At 37.8% G+C, this 19,499-nt stretch overlaps 1 protein-coding gene across 1 annotated transcript in view; it reads left to right on the top strand.

Moving 5' to 3' along the window:
• Positions 1-19,499, top strand: part of LOC131666732 (protein unc-13 homolog A-like) — a 957,113-nt gene that overhangs the window by 160,514 nt on the left and 777,100 nt on the right. Inside the window, exon 3 of the mRNA XM_058939609.1 lies at positions 6,241-6,460. Coding sequence (XP_058795592.1) covers positions 6,241-6,460 — 220 coding nt within the window. The remainder of the gene's footprint in view (positions 1-6,240; positions 6,461-19,499) is intronic.

A 19,499-nucleotide genomic window follows, 5' to 3' on the forward strand; every position in this document is an offset into this window, starting at 1 on the left:
TTAAAATTTTATTTGATTTAATACAGATCAATAATATTTCCTTTAAATTTTGCTCCGATTTCAAGCTGCTCTTATTAATAAAAGGTCAACAGACTGCTACTTCTTCTTTCCCTTGCCCTTACTGCAATATAACACTGGACTCTTTGAGACGTTCTTCAAATCGTACCGATGTATTACCATTGAAAACTTATGGGATGCTTGAAAATGATTATGAAGCCTTTTGTTCTATCGGAAAAGATAAGGAGGTAGCCAAGAATTACCACAGCGTTATTAATCGACCTCTATTTGAAGAAAAGACCGATTTTTGCGTGTTGGAACGGTGTGTGATTCCTGAATTACACGTACTTCAAGGTTACGTGAACCATATTTTCTGGCAGGGATTAGTACCTCTATTAGGTCGGGAAAAAGCTCTTACGTGGCCAAAAAAATTGAATGTGATTCCAAAAAACTATCATGGAGAAATATTTGAGGGCAACGCTTGTCGGAAACTTTTAAAAGAATCTGATAAGTTGTTTGATTCAGACATTTGCAACGGAGTAGGAAAATTAGCACTCTTACGCTTTGTGAACGCCCTGAAAGCCATGGATAAAGTAGTTACTGCCTGCTTTTCAACAACGCAACCAAAAAGTGATATAGATACTCTCATCGTAAATTTAAAAAAAAGTTTTCAAGCGACAGAATTATCTACAACGTTAAAAGTTCATGTTGTGACGGAACATTTAAAAGATTGTTTAGGTTTCTTGGATAACGTTGGCTTGGGGGTATGATCTGAACAGGCTGGGGAATCAGTTCACAAAGAATTTTTAAAATACTGGAATAAATGTAAAATAAATGTAACAACCGATGCTTCATATCCTCACAGACTAAAAAAGGCCGTTGTTGAATTTTCATCTCTGCATATTTAATTATATTTATTTGTCAATGCAATATGAGTTCGATGTTTGTAAAGTTTGTAAAGCGTTTGTAAAGCGTTATTTGTATAATAAAAATTGAATAATTATGTATCGAAAATAAATCTAGCTTAACAATTAAATTATTTTATTAAATTATTAATGGTTGACTAGAAAGAAAGAAAAATTGTGTAAAAAACATATATCCTTGCTCCGCCGATTTTCATTCCAGTAAATTTTAGTATATTTTGTGATAACAAATGAAACCCCGTTGCCACTTTTTGTCGTCATTTTTGTTCAAATTTCCGGCTGCTAAGGACCTATGTGTCGATGCCATCTTTGTAGCCTCGTCCTTTCATGGGCCTCTTTAGTTTTAAGAACGGGAAAAAGTCACAGGGGGGTTAGGTATGGGGAATACGGTGGCTGCGGCACCATCACTCTTGTTTTTGGCCAAATATTCGCGCACAAACAACGATATGTGAGCAGAGGCGTTATCATGGTGCAAAAGTCAGTTTTTGTTCTTCCACAAATCCGGACGTTTCTGGCGGATTGCTTCGCGCAAATTGCGCATAACTTGTAGGTAATATTTCTTATTGACCGTACTACCCTGTGGCAAGAACTCGTGATACACCACGTCCCTGTAATCGAAGAAAACTTTGAGCAAAACCTTCACATTCGACCGAACTTGGCGAGCTTTTTTCCGTCTTGGCTCATGCGGCAACTTCCATTGGGATGATTGAAATTTTCTTTCCACATCATAACCATAAACCCATGATTCATCACCAGTTATGATCCTCTGGAGAACATTTGGGTCGTCACGGACCGAGTCCAACATCTCTTGAGCAATGTTAACGCGATGCTGTTTTTGGTCGAAATTGAGCAGTTTTGGCACGAATATTGCGGCGACCCAAGTCATACTCAAATCATTGGTTAAAATCGAATGGCATGAGCCAATCGATATGTTCAGATCCTCAGAAACTTCTCTAACGGTGATTCGACGATTGGTCACGAGCGTCCGGCACGTTATTCGTCGTTCACATCTTCTAGGCTCTCTGAGAACGTTTTGTACTACCGTGTAACAAAACTCTATCCTTTCAACGCGCACCGGTCGTCGCATCAACAGAGAGAGAGAGAGTGTAGAGAGAAAGAAGAAAAGGAAGGCTTGACCTTTTATCTCCTATTCCTCGCAACGTCGAGAATCCTGAGCGATGCGCTGCCGCAGGAAGTACCGGGTGTCGTCGCTGGTCAGATCGTCGCTAACCGCTGTCGCTGACCGGGTATCCGTAGGCGACGTTGACTCTCCTAGCAGGTGGGCTGGATGCAGTTGCTGGCAAAGCCGTTGCCGGTAGGGTTGATCTTCCTTCCTTCCGGCTATCCCAAACTGCTCTCTCTGCTGGGCTCGGACTTCCGCACTCTAGTAGGACTAGGCTTCGACTCCCTCACTCTAGTAGGACTCGGCTGCGACTCTCTCACGCACTGACTCTTGCGCTCGTCTTGCAGCCGCTCAGCGGCGCTCGCTCCTCTCCCTACCTTGACCTATTAGTTAGGCGGCACGCGACGCGCCGCTTATCGGTCACGCGTTGCGCGCCTGCCAATCCCTGCATAGGCCTAATACTCTCTCTCTCTCTCTCTCTCTCTTTCTCACTCTCTCTCCGCGCTCTTCAACTTTTTCTTGCGCTCAACTGCGCTGGCTCGTCCTTGGCGCTGAAACAAAAGGCCAAGTGTTAGACGCGTATTTTAATGCGCCTAACGTTGGCCAACACGCCTTGCCGAGTGGGGGAGGGAGAACGCAGACGAGAGAACGGCACACGGCCTGCTCTCGTCACAACCGATAAACGTTGCTTTGATCCAAGGTAGCTTCACGATATGCCACAGTCAACATTCGGAATGCATCCGCGCACTTTATTTTGTTTTTCACATAAAATTTGATACAGATTCTTTAATCCATTTTTTAGAATAGGCAAAAATCCAAGCAAAACAGCTGTCAAAAATTAGCTAAACATTCAAAATGACTGACCTTGGCAGCATAAGTAAGGGACGGTACCAACATAACGCTACAAAAAATCAAAAATCAAATTTACGTATCCCGTGGATTCGCTATACTTTTTGAACAGATATTGTATAGTGTCAAAAGGGGGCTATGTTAAAAAATAAATTAAAATTATTTAAATAAATAGTGTTTTTTTATTGAAAGTCACGGACTTATTGAATGACCCTCCTATAAGTTTCTTGTCTATCTAAATTTCTTATCTCGACACGATGAACTTAACTGGCAAGTGTTTGGGCAGAAGTGTGACTTACGAATTACCTATCTACTATACAATATTTGGTCCCTTCACATTACTTTGCCACTGTCTAACGTGCTTCCGTCAAAATTCAAAGACCTAGGAAAGTGCTCAGTTTCCTAGAAATCTAGAACCTAAAGGGACTAAACAACCTCTTAGTTAGGTAAGTTATTCCGAAACTTTGAGTGATGCGTATCCAGGCTATCTCCTCTTGAGAAGCTGCTTAGTAATTGGGTATCTCTCTCCCGTTTTAACAAATTAGTCTACCTTTTCGTCGTGATAGCATCAATGTGGTGGCATTCTATCTATCAAGGAGAAATATACAGAGTATTATTGAAAGAAGTAAGCTTAACAGAATCAAGCTGAAAGGCTAAAAAATTTTAAACTGGAAGATATTCTATCATTTTTATTTTTTTATTATCTATTATTACATTCAGATTTTCTGTGCTCAATCGAATTATAAAAATTAATTAGATATATGTTCTATTCTCAAAGAACATTCATGATAATGCTTGGTTAATCTGATTACTTATTAAACTAACTCGTAAAAAAACTTACAAAATGTTTTTGAAATCTTTATGAAACTTATTATTTCAGCAATTATTAAGTTAGTTGTTAAATTGAGATCATATATTAACAAATTTTTCCAATTGATTCTTTTTTTAATTATTTGTGTTTATTGAAGTTAATATAATTAGAGTAAATGTCGTTCTTTTCTACCACGGTATTATTTGTTTCTAAGCTCATAATTAATAGATAATAATCACTTGTAACACTAATTAAATACGTAGGGGAATTATCGTACTTCATTATTCCCACGAGCCATACAATGGGCCCTTGTCCAAGCACCGTGTCACTAATCTTTTTTTAAGGGGAAGGTGTGGAAAGCTTGTTTCCTCCACTGCAATAGTGACGATGGGCCTCGTCACGAAGTTGACGGGCGGGAAAAAAAGGGAATGACGGGCACACACAGAAATGACTCTCCATAACCTTCAATTATCTTTATTAACAGTTAATATCTACAGAGACAAAAAGAGAGAAACGACGCGAATTCACGGAAGAACGCACTAAGGTACGGTACAAAAATAGGTTTGAGAGGTACCGGAGGGAGGACTTCGCCGGTATCGCAGTACTCGCGGATGATCGGTTTCTTGCTGCTCTCCAATAGTCTATTTAAAAATCCTGTCACTTTCTGTTCTAGTGCGCGCATTCTCGGCCGTTACGGTAGATAGTGCCGATCAAATGCTCAAACTTTCTCCTCTCACCGCACGCGTGCCGGCTCAAACAACGCGACATCGTTCTCGTGAGTGGATCGCTGCGGGTCGCTCGCGTTCGTTCCGCCGTTTTACGCGGCGCATTTATTCTTCTCTTTCTTCTCGCCGCTGCTGCTCTCATTCTCAATTGGCTCTCGCTAACGAAAAAAATAAATTGAAAATGGTGTCAAATGTAACATATTCATCAGTACTTTCTAGTCATACTCTTACGAGCTATCACAGGAGCACATCGGTAAGGCATCGATTCAATAAGTTTGGTAATCCTATGATGAGGAATATTTTTCCGGACTTCTAGTTAGGATAATTTTGAGTCCCTAATCTTAATTTTAGCTCTTGCCATAAATGTTCTATTGGATTCAAATTCAGAGATTGACTAGATCAATCGAAAACTCGAATCTTTCTCTTGCTAAAAAATTATTGAAGGAGCTGTGATCGATCTTTTAAATAGTTATCCTGCTGAAATATCCATTCTCTTGGTATGTCATGACCAATAAGAGGTCATATTTACAGTAGTAAAATATCTCTGTATACGTGAGAGTTCATAGTGCATTTTCCAAGAAAATGCACCCCATAGCATAATGCTACCTCCATCGTATATCACAATTAACATTTAATATCGAAAATCATATCTACTACCCATTGGTCACCATACATATCTCCCAACATCGTATTCAAACAAATTACTTTTAGTTTCTCTGGAAAATAGCTTTTTTTCAGTCCTCAGCAGTCTAGCTTTGATGGTCTTTTCCAAAATCTAATATAACCTTCTTATTTTTCTTACTAATCAGTGGTTTTTTTACACTAATAAGCCCAAAAAGTCATACTTTTCTTATTTTGCGTAAAACAGTACTTTGAATTATATCTGCTACATTTTCTTCGCGTAACTCGCGTGCAATAATGGCAGCGTTTTTTTTTATATTTGAAAAAGCCTTTCTTTTAATAATTTTATGAACACGATTACTGGATTTTCTTAGTCTCTCGGGACATTTTTGATCTTCTAGAGTGTGAGTATTCTTAAATTTATTCATAATATCATTCCCAGTTAATTTTCCTGATGCCAAAGTTTTAGCTATTTCACGTGAAACTTTTCCTTCGTTGTATAATTTAATCAAGAGTTTTTGAAAGTCTTAACACATGCGCTTCTATATATCTATTGATTGATACTGATTTAAAAGTATAAAAGAAACATATTCCCAGCGTTTACATACCTTTGCAACCTATAACGTAAAGAAAGTGAAGCAAATTGTATCTACTTAATATTTGACCGAATACTTACGGATACGCAAAATTTATTACTTTCGTGTTAAAACTTTATTAATTGTTAAAATAAATTCTTAAATCACATGTTTTAATTAAGTAATAAAAGTACTTTACGAAGGTATGTTTGTGTTTCCACATATCACCATTTATACATTACTTAAACATACAATATCTTTGGCCAGACACTTTTGCACGCAATTGTATCTAGTTTATCAAAAATTTTATAAATGTAAGAACCTAAATGAATGACAATGAGCAGCTCTGAGTTATGAAACTAGTCATATCTATTTTGTATAAAGAATTTATTGTATGTTTCAATGAATACGTTGTTTCTTATTTTCTATTAATCTTATTAATGTGGTTATTTCCTTAAGAACGTCTAACTGTTACTATTACAAATTGAAATTACAAAATTAAAAAAAAATGTTTCACGCAATAATAAATTACAGAGATTAAAGTAATAATTAAAATGATTTATTTTCTAAAAAATACAAGTTTCATTTACATATAAATCAATTCTATATTTTCCAGAAAATGCATGTTTACAAGAAGACTCTACAAGCAATGATTTATCCAATTTCTTCAACCACACCGCATAATTTTGTTACATGGACAGCAACATCTCCCACATATTGCTATGAATGTGAAGGTCTCCTGTGGGGGATAGCACGTCAAGGTGTTAGATGTGTCGAGTGTGGCGTCAAATGCCACGAGAAATGTAAAGATCTGCTGAATGCCGATTGCTTGCAAAGTGAGTATTATGTGTTTTTTAGACTAAAATTCGGATTTCAAAGTTGTGAAAATAAAAAATATAACGCAATATTCTTTAGTATATAATTATATATGTATTTGTAATTAAAATTTCAATATCTTCTTATTGTACAATGCGAACAGGATAAAAGGTGGCACTAAAATGCAGTAGTAACTCCCGCAGTGTCTTCTCCGCACTACTATTTGTTATTCTCTTCTCTTTGTCTGTTTATCTCAGTAGTGCGAGTTATGTATATTGTATTCCTAAAATATGCTTCATTACTGAGCCGATCCCTATGCACTTTGTGGCTGAGCTCAGGGGCATGCGAGTGTCCAACATGATTACTAGGAGACTATGCTGGACTCGCCATCACACCCAAGTGTAGAACCCGACCTTATTTATTTAATCACACGTTAAGAACGGGCTCCACCTACAACTGTGTGTTGTCTGTATTGTGTATTGTGTATTTTATTTGCGCTTGTATGTATAGTGCGTATCCTCTCATTTCGATGCTGAACTGCTCCGAAGGGAGGAACTGGGTTGGGTTTCGTCAGTCGTGTTCGCGTTCCCCTAAGTTAGTTGGATCTGGGTGTAGTGAGCCAACTCAGCGATAAAGGAGCTCATTTATAGGGTTACCACATCGGTTTGTGAATCTATCAGTGATTACCTCCCCTTTTTAAGGGGGGGGGCACGTTTATTCACGTTAGACGACTCTAGGATATCCGCTTTCCGCTCTCTAAACGCCCATACGGCCTCCTCAGTGAATGTATGGCTCGTTTATAGAGCCCTTCACTTCTTTTTACTAGCGGGGTGTTCAGCAGTTTTAGCAGTAGGAGGTCCTGTTACAGATCCACCGCGTCAAGCATATCCTCCAGCTTTCAGAACAGGTCTTTCCCCCTCATCCCGCCCAGGAAGCAGTCCAGCCCTCCGTGAGATTATGTGTGTCTGTGTTGTGATTATGAGTGTGTATGATTTCGGTATATTTTTATACTGACCCACCGACGGTCCGCGTCTTACGCCTAGTCTCAATCAGCAACCCGAAAAATGTGGTGGTGGGTGCCCACTCTCTTCCCCTCGCAAGAAAAGCACAGATTAATAGTGGTAGTAGTAATAGTGGTAGTAGTAGTAGTAGCAGTAGTAGTAGTAATAGTAGTTGTAGTAACTATTAAATAGATATCGAATTCAATTGAAGTAGCATACAATTATTCTATATAAACTACTATCAAGATGATTTCTATTTTGTACTTGGAAGATCTAGTGCGAAATATTTGGAAAATCTAATACAATACAATCCAGATGTAGATGACTTGATTAGATTGAAAATGTTAACAATTCTGCTATTAATTCATTAGAAATTTATATAAAACAATCTGCTTTAGAAAGAAAAGGCTTACTGTAAAGAGGCTGAGGCTAAAGGGTGCTGTAAGAGAAGAAAAAGAAGACAAGCAGATAGGAACAATGCTCCAGTTCATGGATTGGGCAATGGACAGGAATTAAGAAAAAAAAGAAAGAGGAAAACGAAAAAGAGGAAAGCAGTTTAGGTGGGTATGGAAGATGAATTGAGGTGCTAGGTACAAAAGCGAATTCACTGTAGTACAGCACAATTGTTCAATAGCAGCTCGAAGAATCAGTTTAACCTCCTCCTCATCCTCTCTTGTAATAAAAACTAGCAAACCTCCAATAAAAGTAAGCTTTTCTAGAATTATTTGATATAACTACTAATTAAATTAATTGTAGAATATCTAATGAATGTATTTAATTGCAGAATGGGTTTCTCATCAATCAACAAGATTGACAAGTCAACTTACTTGCCGTAGAAGATCATGTCGTCATTGGAAAATAATACCACGTACATGGTTATTAAAGTGAGAATCTTGAACACTAAATATGGATTTAGTATCGTACTCACTATTAATGGTCAATTTGAGGTCTTCCTACCTAAACGAGTGAGCACTATACTTTAAACAACAGAGCAACACCAATTGAAGAATATGTTTCAGAATTTTTTTATCTTAGCTATCTTGCGCACCTTCAATCGTCGATCTACCAATACGAGATCGTGAATTTTTATCTCGTTATCCTCCGTGGTAGCCGTTTTCGGAGCACCTGGACGTGGCTTTTCAAAAATCAACGTGCGACCACGTTAAAACTCGTTAAACCAAATTTTGACGGTCGCCATCGAAGGAGAAGAGTCACCGTACACAGCATCCAAGCGCTTTTTGATTTTGCTGCGCGATTTCCCTTCCAAAAACAAGAATCGAATCACTGACCGATACTGCTCTTTTTCCATTTTTCAAAAATCAACGGACACACTTGCTTTCACACGCTCTCAAAAATAAACTACAACTCCGATCCGGCTAAAATCTTGACAGTAACCATCGAGAAGGTTGTACTACGTGATAGAATATTTCTTTTGCGAGAGTGGCGCCATCGGGCGGTGAGGCTAAGTACTTATCGAACAACCCTCGTAAGTACGATAATTTTGATTTTATAACTTTACCGAGTTGGAAAGCATATCTACCAACTAGGAATTTCCTTGCAAATTGAATTTTTTCTACATCTGCTGGTAGTTTTCGAAAATCTGATTACTTGGATAGTACTACAAACAAATTGGATACCACACTTTAATATTTCCACCTTGCATTTGAATCTGCTATTGATGACAATGACAATGGTTTTGATGATAATTTTCATAAGACAGCCAATGATTCTTTCAATATCACTACTATAGAAAATAATTCACTAAGACAATTTTTGGATGATTCATTAACGGGAAAATATATTCATCTGTTACATGAGAAGAAAGAGAAAAATAATCTAGATAAAACTTGTGGGATTCGTCTGAAAATTGGTGATTATATCATTGAAAATACACCAATTCAGTTTAAAAAAGAACAACTAAAATATAATAGGGAAGGGTAAGAGAGATACCGCAAAAAGCGGGAGAACGCGGAAAGTACTAATCTGATCAGAGTTGTGACGCATTATACGAGTGAGTGCGAAGAGAATCACGAGTGAGGCGTTAACATACCCCAAAAGAGAGACGTTTGCTCGAGCGGTGTTTAGTTACATTTTCTCAGCTCGAACTTGGAGTGAGAGAGGGTCGCGTGTCCGAGCAAGAGTGGGAAAAGCAGTTATACACTAGGCATGATTTTTGTTATCGTCACTGCGATCAGGCATAGGTAAGTGAGTCACCGACCTAACGTATCGAAGGCCGCTAAACACCATATTTACAGTATATGACCGGTGAAGAAGCAGATAAGCGTTGAGCTGTTGGGCGGATGTTGTGTTTGTGTAATTGGGATGCTTGACCTGCCTGGCCATTCTGAGTAATAATCTTTTGTTTTGATCAGTAGATTAAGGAAAGATGTGCGACGAGTGTGTTGTAGTTTTGGAATATTGTTGTGTTGCGATTTTGAATTACGGACTCAAGTTATTGCGTGTAATCCGCACTGCCAAGAATTTTATTTTAAATTAGAATGGACAGAAACGAGCTGCCCTTGGTATTGAGACAAACGACAAACGAATGCGTAGAAGTCGCATTCGTGGACGAAGTTTTTGTGTAGGTTCGAACTCCCATTTGAATAACTAGTCAGCGATGGTAAGAAAGACGCTTTGATATCATATTCTCAATTTTTTTTAATATAAGACAGCTGTGCAACAAGGTCGTCTGTTTTGCCCATACCGCGAGAGTAACGCTGGTTACTCGGGTGTTCGGGGCGGCGTGGAGAGTAAATGGTCGAGATGTTGCTGGATAAAACGACGAGAATAATAATGCGCTATATTATAAAAGATAGAGTCATGCGAGCTCTTAAGCGACGGATTAATGTGTCGCATTCTGCGGAATTGGTTGATCTTTTAAAAAGGTACCGGCGGAATGTGACAGGTAGTTTCCGCGAGTTTCAGGAGGGCATGTTGCGCTTCATAATTTCCCGCAAGTGCCCGGAACTAAACCCGCCCGTAATCCCTGGTGATTTTGAAACGGGCTTTATACCAGGCCCATCTGAAGGCATATTACAAAAGGAGTCACGCTAGGTCAATATGGATCCGCACTCCAGTAGAAGCGAGAGGAATAACGGACGAGTAGAGAGTCACACCGGGCGTGCGTCAATACGTAAGCGAGAGACCGCTGCAGCTAATAACAACCTATTACAGCGCATAGAAAAGGTACGGAACTCAACGCGTTGGATGGACGGGACGCGACGGATGGCGGGACGATGGCTGCCGCTGAGGCAAAATAGGAACTGGCACCTCACACGGGGGTAGCGTTTCATGACATCGAGAGTGAGCCGAACATATTCAGCCGGGTATGAAACGTTTTCGTGAGTCTGCCAGGATTGATAATGCGCAAGGAAGTGCGAGCGACGTGATCCGAAAGTGCAAATAATTCATATCGTGTGGAAGAGGCCACAGTGAAAATGTAGGCGGGATATCCCGAGGAATGAAGACATGACGGCAAATCGGACACCGCGTGGACAAGTGCTAGAAGAGCGATTGTCTTATTCGGAATTGCATCGATCACGGGAAGACAATCTTCACACACCGATCTCAAAGGACGAATTTTTCACAACACACACACACATACACACACAACACACAATAAATAGCAGTAACTTCAGTGAGTATACTGTCTTTGTTTAATAATATGATTGAAATAATTATGTTAATTTATTTGCGCATTCATTAGTTTATGTCTCTTCAGTCTAATATTGGCGATAGATGTCTTGAAAAGTTTGTTGACAAGCTTATTTAGGTGATTTGAAGTTTGGAATTATATTTTGCGTTAAATTTTTTAATTTCTTCTTCAACTGTAGGTATGTGTAAGTCATTTCGGATTATTTCCTTCAGTACGAACCATGGTGCCCGTGCTATTTTGCATAGGACTTTCGATTGAAATCTTTCCAGGATTTCGATATTCGAGCTAGAAACAGCACCCCACAGTTCAATGCCATATGTCCAGACTGGTTTAAGTATAGATTTATATAATAGCAATTTATTTTTAATTTATAGATCCGATTTTGTTCCGACGAGCCAGTACATTTTTCTTCATTTTAGACCCAACTATTTACGTTTAGTAAATATATATTCGTTCCATGTAAGTCTTCGACATAGGTAAATACCTAAATATTTTGCTTGATTACTTTGGGGTATATATATATTCTTTAATGTGATGTTCGTATCACTTATAAATAATAATTCGTACTCTCGTGGTCTTGTTGCGTTAATGAGTAAGAATTCGTTTCTTGTAAAATTACTCTAATTGTCAATAAAATAAATTGATAAATCAAATATATGCGAATATGAGTAAAATTCTAAGAAAACTCAGACTATGTCCTAATTTCTTATGGTGCAAATTGTCCCATAAGCAGAACTAAAGTCTTCCTTGTAAAGGATATAATTCGGCCCAAGTTTCTTATAGCGCGAGATGTTCTGTAAGTTGAGCTCGAATTATAGGAAAGAAAAGGTCTTGCTCAGTTAATCACAACGAGACAATGAACTTAGGTATTAGCCAAGTTTATTCAATCTCATGCGTTCACTTTGCAAGGCTAGAAATGAATACCAGCCTGTGCAATAGTGGGCGTATTTATACACAGATTTTCCCACCTATTTTCGCAGGAGAGTTCTCTTCGAAAAGTTTTCGAATCTTCGAGAAACATTCGCGAATTTTGAGAAATGAATTTAATTAATTTACAAGTAAATAAATATCAATACTAAACTTTCAATACATGTGAACTTTACAGCATTAGTTATTGGTCGATTTAATGTAATTTACAATTATCACAAATAGTATCGTCAAAAGTTATTGACTAATAAGGTTAATTAATGCAATATTACAATATTTACAATAGAACAATATTAAATTTTTACATAAATTTATCGTTTATTAATTTTAGAAGTAATTTCTAAAAAGAAATACTCAAATTAGTTAATAACATTTAAATTATAACAAATTTTCATATTTGTAACGGTTTTTTCTATAATTTTATCACGTGTGACGGTAAACGTCTTATTAGCGCTAACAGCCCAACCATGAGGCTGCCTGCGAGGGCAGCACCTACCGGTTGAGGCAAAGGTAACGAGGGAATTCGGCACGCGACGAGACGGAACGCGCGCGTATGAAAATGAACTATTCGAGGATTAGCTATCGATATCGCCTGACAGAGTCAAGGATTAGCTGTCAATACCTCCAGCCGCAATTTACTAAGAAATAAAGTTTTTCCCGAGTTTTTCCGGTGCTTCGAGACGAGCTGGTTAGGAGAGACAGAAGCTGTGCCTTCGCCTGACGGAGACGAGTGCGTGCAAGCGTGCGTGAGTGAGGAGTTTCGCCATCGAGGGCGAAAGCGACAGCGAGAGCTGATTGACCACAGAAGCGGACTTCTCCGAGACACGTTTACGAACTGTTTTCGCGTTCATCGTGCGACTGCTAATAAGGTAAGCTGGCCAGCTTAATTTCGCGATCGATACGTAATTGACGATAGCTAATCTCTCGTAGATCATAAGAAGCGTGCATGTATTAACTCGGCGAACAAAGAGCGGCGAGCGATCCGACGCTGCATGTTATTGTCGCGCGCGCTCTTTGTAAACATAAACACGCGGGCCGAATACAGTGTAGAATTAAGAGGCAATAAACAATCTCGCTTGTGATATTGATCGTAATTCTGATGTAGTTATTTCTCGCTTGTAGATAGTTGGTTGACTGATACCCGTTCCCTCCTGCCCTCCGATTTTCGAATTTGAATGTATAGGCAATCCCGCGCGCTCTTCGATGCGATCGCGCGCATAAATTAAATAAACGGATAGCTACCCCGTTACAAACGCAATTACTAGATTAATTATCTAAGATTTATAAATTACAAAGCTATCATTATTACGTATAAAATTAACGCTTTCGTTCTATATACAACTTACTGTTTAAATAAATTATTAATTATTTATTTATTATTAACAGTTATTATTAAGCTGTTATTAATGAAACCAATTCTTACTCATGTTCTTTAGATATTCATTTTGAATATGGTGTATTCACATTTTTTTAATAATTAATATTTATAGTGTAATAAACAAATTAACTTTGTATATTAAAATTCATTATTATTTAATAATTGAATGCAATTCGTATTATTATAATCTAAATCGATGTACTAAAATCTATATAAAAAATGCTTTGTTACATCAAAATTACGTCTAATTAACATATTTTATTCAAATAATAAAAACTATTATATTTATATCTATCAGTCTGTGACGTCACGCTCCTTATATGGTCATGAAATTAAATTCTTGTACTAAGACAATCGAATAATAGGTGAGGTGGCGCCGTTTAAGATGCTAATTTGTGTGATGAGTTTGACGGGTTGCAGTAATACAGTGAAATAATAAGTTAGCTCATAGATACGACCGTTACATTAATCAAATAGGAGGATAGGTATCTTTTCGAAGTGTGAATGTCATATGTATTGATTTTCTTTCATTTACTTTATTCTCCAGGAGTTCAACCAATCTTGAAGATGATTTTTTAAATGGTTTTGTAATGTTCTGGTTGCTATTGTTGCCTCTGAATATACTGTTAAAATTACTATATAATCTACATATTTTGCTGTCAAGATATTAATGGACTTTGGTAGGTCCGAAGTATATAACAGATATAGTGTTGGATCTAGAATACTGCCCTGCAGTATTTCTGCTATTAATTGAAGCTTTCAGAAGTTTTTATTAATGTTAACTTGATAGGCTCTATTGTATAGATACGACTGCAATAATTCTTAGTGGGCTGAGGAAAAAGTCTCTTGAGCTTGTGCAGTAGCTCTTTATGCCAAATCTTGTAAAAGCCTAGGCAACATCCAGGAATATACCAGTGCAGTATTATTTATCTTCAATGGCTTTCCTTGTGACAGATACTATTCTATTTACTTGCTCAATCATGGCATGATTACGCCTGAAACCGAATTTACGGTGATGGATAAGTTTTCTAGTTAGTATTATTGGGTTAATTCTAGATATAATTAGTTTTTCAAAGATTTTAGAAAGTGGTGATAAAATGTTAGTGAGGTCTAATGACGTTACCAATTCTGATTTTTTGCCGGGTTTAGGTATTAAAACAATCTCTGCTACTTTCCACTGAAAAGGAAAATAGCCACGACGTAAGTACGCTTTGAAAACAATTTTGATTATTTTTTTCTGTGATATTACCAGCCCTTGGATTTTTTCTATTCTTAATATTATTAATAATTTGTAATACTTCCATTATTTTAACCGAAGTTCTTGGATGTCAGAACCTTCTAGTAAAGTTTTTTCTTCTTCTATGATTATTCGTTGGTGAATGTTGAATACTGTACTAAGATGATTTGCGAACGTTCCAGCTATTTCCTCGAACTTGTCTAGTTGACATCGGATTATTTGGTAGGCGGTATAAATGTAGTTTTTATTTTACGAGGTTTATTAGCTTTTCATAACGAATAATTTGCTGCTTCTGTAGGACTCAGTAATCTGAGGTAATTCTATATTTGTGTGTGTGTTTTTTTTCATGTAAAATATTCTTTAGATCTTTGGATGCTTTAGTTACTTTAGTACTTTAGTTACTTTAGTTACTTTATTTACTTTAGTCTTGACTCAATCTAGTTATCTTTTTCTCAATAATCTCTTTTTTTTATTTTTTGAGTTATTTTAGTGGACGTCATTTGCTGTTTTTTATTTCTATTTATTGTATTAGAGCATATTTTAATAGTTTCACTTACAATTACGTTAAGTGGATTGCTGCTGCTTTCTATATTATTAGCTTTTTTAAGTAGAATGTTCACGTTATGCGTTCCTCTACGTGAAGAGAATATTTTTTCCAATCAACGTTTATGTTATTGTTTACTTTATTAAATATGTGGTATTGAAGAGTAATTAGTATCAGCGAATGATCTAATAATAAATCGAAGCATGACGATACTTCAAAATAATTTCTGTTTATACCTTGTTTATATCAGTCGACCAGTATATTGGTTCTCCAGCGAAGTAGTATAGCAATGTATGTTCAGCACACCGGAAGTGTGCTGAAACATACGTATGTTCCAGCACACCTGCGGGGGGGGGGGGGGTATTGTTAATAATAATTGTTAATGTTAACAATTATTATTAACAATATTCGTGGGGGGTCCCTGGTTTAATTCTTTCATTCCTTGGCCTAACGCTTCAATGTTAATTATTATTAATGTTAATAACACAGGCCGACAGAATTTGACAAAAATATTTTACCAAGAACCCGAGTATAGTTTTCCGAAGGTTTTTTGCGCGCTGAATCCGAATCCGAGGTCAGAATTACTCTGGTGGCTCCGGTTTTCGAGATATCCTAACCTTAAAGTGCAAAAAAACGCGATTTTTGCCTATATTTGAGGTTATGTAGCAAAGAAAAGAAATTTTTTTTCAAAAAACTGTATACATCAAATTAAAGTATGAGTTTTCTTCTTTCAAATGCCGTTGAGTATGCTCGGATATCTTTTTTTTTCACGAAGTTACACAAATTTGAAAATTTCAAATTTTATGAATTTAAAAAGCACCACATCATTCAGCCCAAGCTATCTAACAAGTAACCATATTAAAGAGCCACTCACCAATTTAAACCAAACTTGGAAATATGACAAAACACTAAAAAATATTGTGAGCATCGTGCTTCTATTTACAAAATGCTCTCTTACGGGTAGAAACCACCCCTGCCAACCCCTAAACAGGCTCACCCACATAACCCTGGGTAGAGCAAGTTTAATTAACTGCTTTTTGATAAAAAAACTCATTTTCTAATCACAGGTATGCGTACTAATATGATCTAGATAGGCCTCATCCCCAAATACCTCCTCAACCCTTTAAAACCAGCCCTCCCAACCCCTAAGCAGGCACACCCACATGACGCTGGGTAGAGCAAGTTAGCCAAGTGCTTTTTATTTCAAATTTGTGTAACTTCGTGAAAAAAAAAGATATCCGAGCATACTCAACGGCATTTGAAAGAAGAAAACTCATACTTTAATTTGATGTATACAGTTTTTTGAAAAAAAATTTCTTTTCTTTGCTACATAACCTCAAATATAGGCAAAAATCGCGTTTTTTGCACTTTAAGGTTAGGATATCTCGAAAACCGGAGCCACCAGAGTAATTCTGACCTCGGATTCGGATTCAGCGCGCAAAAAACCTTCGGAAAACTATACTCGGGTTCTTGGTAAAATTTTTTGTCGGCCTGTGTAATTGTTTATAATTTTTTGAGGAATGTTTCTAGGGCTCCTAGTCCCTAGGGATCCTATACCTAGTGCTTTCAGTCTAATTAAATTTAAATATATTTTTTTTTAAATTTATAAATATATATTATTGACAATTTACTTGCTTTATTGAAAATGAAACGAGTAGAAAATAGCGATAATTTTTGAAAAAAATGAAGAGACAGACCGGAGAATCGAATCGGAGTCCTCTGGGTTGGTAGGCTAGCGCTCTACCACTAGAGCCAATGCCACATGTACCTTAGAAGATACATATTGTGTATATTAGCTACACACGCATACATTTGGTTCTGGGCCTGAACGTACGGAGGAGGGGGAGCGCATGCTGTCTATAGTTCTAACTTGAGTATGCGTGCTCTCTCTCTCCTTCTCTCTAGCTCTGACTCAGCGTGGACCATAGCGCGGAGGAGTAGGGGAGCGCATATGCATCTATGCTTACCCTCTTATCTTAAGTTGACTATGTCTATCACAAATGTAGATCACAGCTGGTTTGAGGATGATCAAGCTTCTCCACTACTTTCTGGAAAAGAGAAAAAGAGAAGAGCTATGTTTTGCTACCAACCCTCTTTATCTTATACTCCATATTGTAGAAAAATATTATCTGTTATTATTACAAGGGTTCGGTAGGATTTTCGACAGTCAGTCTGAAGGTAAACATCGAGTTAGTCATAGCACATTGTGAAATTGGTTTTTCTATTTATTTGTGTAAAAAAATTTGTGTTAGTGAAAATGGAAAGTATCGTTAATGTTTGCCAGCTTCTAGAAACTGTAAGTAATCATTTTAAAAATTAAAAATAATTATACAGGGTGGCCCATTTTAAGTGATCCACTCAGATATCTAGATTGGAGTGAGTTTTATCGAAAAAAGTTTCAGACAAAAGTTACTCAACTTTGAGGGGGCCATGTTTCTATGACCTTGGATTTGACCTTGGAGGTCATGTTCAAGGTCATTTCAAGGTCAACTTTGTTTTTTTAAATAGGAACCCCCATTTTTGACCCCGGATTCGGGAAGAACGGGAAATTTTACGTCCAAAACGGTATTTTTAAATTTTTTTTCATGGCCTAGAGAAGGTCGATTTAAGGTCAAATGCTTGAAAAACTGCCTAAAAGCGTTTTTTTAATTTTTAAGATATCGAAAAATGACCTCTACAAAATTTGTTCAGAATAGAGTGGGCCACCCAATGCACCAAAAACCTTTGACCTTTAACCTCATTTTGAAGGTCATTTCAAGGTCGAAGTGTTTTTTGTAATGGAAACCCCTCTTTTTGACCCCGGATTCGCACATAGCGCGAAACTCAACACAATACCTTATCCAAACGTCGGATTTCGCGCTATGTGCGTATCCGGGGTTAAAAAGAGGGATTTCCATTTCAAAAAACACTTCGACCTTGAAATGACCTTCAAAATGAGCTTAAAGGTCAAAGGTTTTTGGTGCATTGGGTGGCCCACTCTGTTCTGAACAAATTTTGTAGAGGTCATTTTTCGATATCTTAAAAATTAAAAAAACGCTTTTATGCAGTTTTTCAAGCATTTGACCTTAAATCGACCTTCTCAAGGCCATGAAAAAAAATTTAAAAATACCGTTTTGGACGTAAAATTTCCCGCTCTTTCCGAATCCGGGGTCAAAAATGGGGGTTCCTATTTAAAAAAACAAAGTTGACCTTGAAATGACCTTGAACATGACCTCCAAGGTCAAATCCAAGGTCATAGAAACATGGCCCCCTCAAAGTTGAGTAACTTTTGTCTGAAACTTTTTTCGATAAAACTCACTCCAATCTAGATATCTGAGTGGATCACTGAAAATGGGCCACCCTGTATATATATAGTTTTAATAATTTTTAATTATAATTTACAGAATACTAATGCTATCCCGCGTGAGCTGCTGTATCGGCTGCTCATTGTTATTTTAAACGCAGTAAGGTCTTTTTTTATATTATTTAATATTTAATATTTAAATTGTAACAGGCTGCCGTTTAGTCTATAATATCTCTTGAACCTACCTATATAATGACCAAACGACGCCTAGTTATATATGTGCTCGAAGCACATCAACCTACCTTGTCTTGGAGTGCGCCTGCGCAGAGTCTCTTCGCTACTCCGAGTTGGGTTCCCCCAACTCGCCGCTTGGCGGCGCTGTCGCTCTTGCTTAGTAGCGCTCGCGCGGCCGCTGCTGGAAACTCTGTTGACGATTCCCGTCTACCGGTATCCGCGTGATCCGTGCTACGCTACCGGCTAATTCGAATTGAATGTAAACAGACGCGACCTCCAGACAAAGGAAAGACTAAATAACGATGACTAGATTAAGTAAAGACTATCGTTCACTTTATTCAGGCAATTCAATTACACGGGGGATTTGCCGAGAGTCTTGCGCACGCTAGCGCGAATGACAATATACGCTGTATGAGAGAGAGAGAAAACCGCGATCACCGCGAACTAACCGCTCGCACGCAACAATTAATCCCTTCGCGCACGCTGCGCGGGATCGCACGCTATTAACAATAATGGGAAGGTGCACCTACCGCGAGATAGTAGAGGATACGGTGGCCAACCGTATCCGATCAACAAGCCACTGAAAAGCTGCTTCGCTGCTCGCCGCACCGCCGCGATTACTGTTGTATCTGTTGCTGTTGCTGCTGTCGCTGCTACTGCTGTTGCTGCTATTGCTGCTGCTGCTATTGCTGCTGCTACCCACGCACTCAAGTTCACGCTGTCCGATTTAGCACCACCAAACGAAAACGCGTTGAAGGCACGGAAAAGGGTTAGCTCCACGATACAGGCGGACTGAGTGA

This window comes from Phymastichus coffea, unplaced genomic scaffold (genome assembly GCF_024137745.1).
Source record: "Phymastichus coffea isolate CEN01 unplaced genomic scaffold, Cenicafe_Pcof_1.1 PCOF00004, whole genome shotgun sequence".
NCBI classification, from domain to species: domain Eukaryota; kingdom Metazoa; phylum Arthropoda; class Insecta; order Hymenoptera; family Eulophidae; genus Phymastichus; species Phymastichus coffea.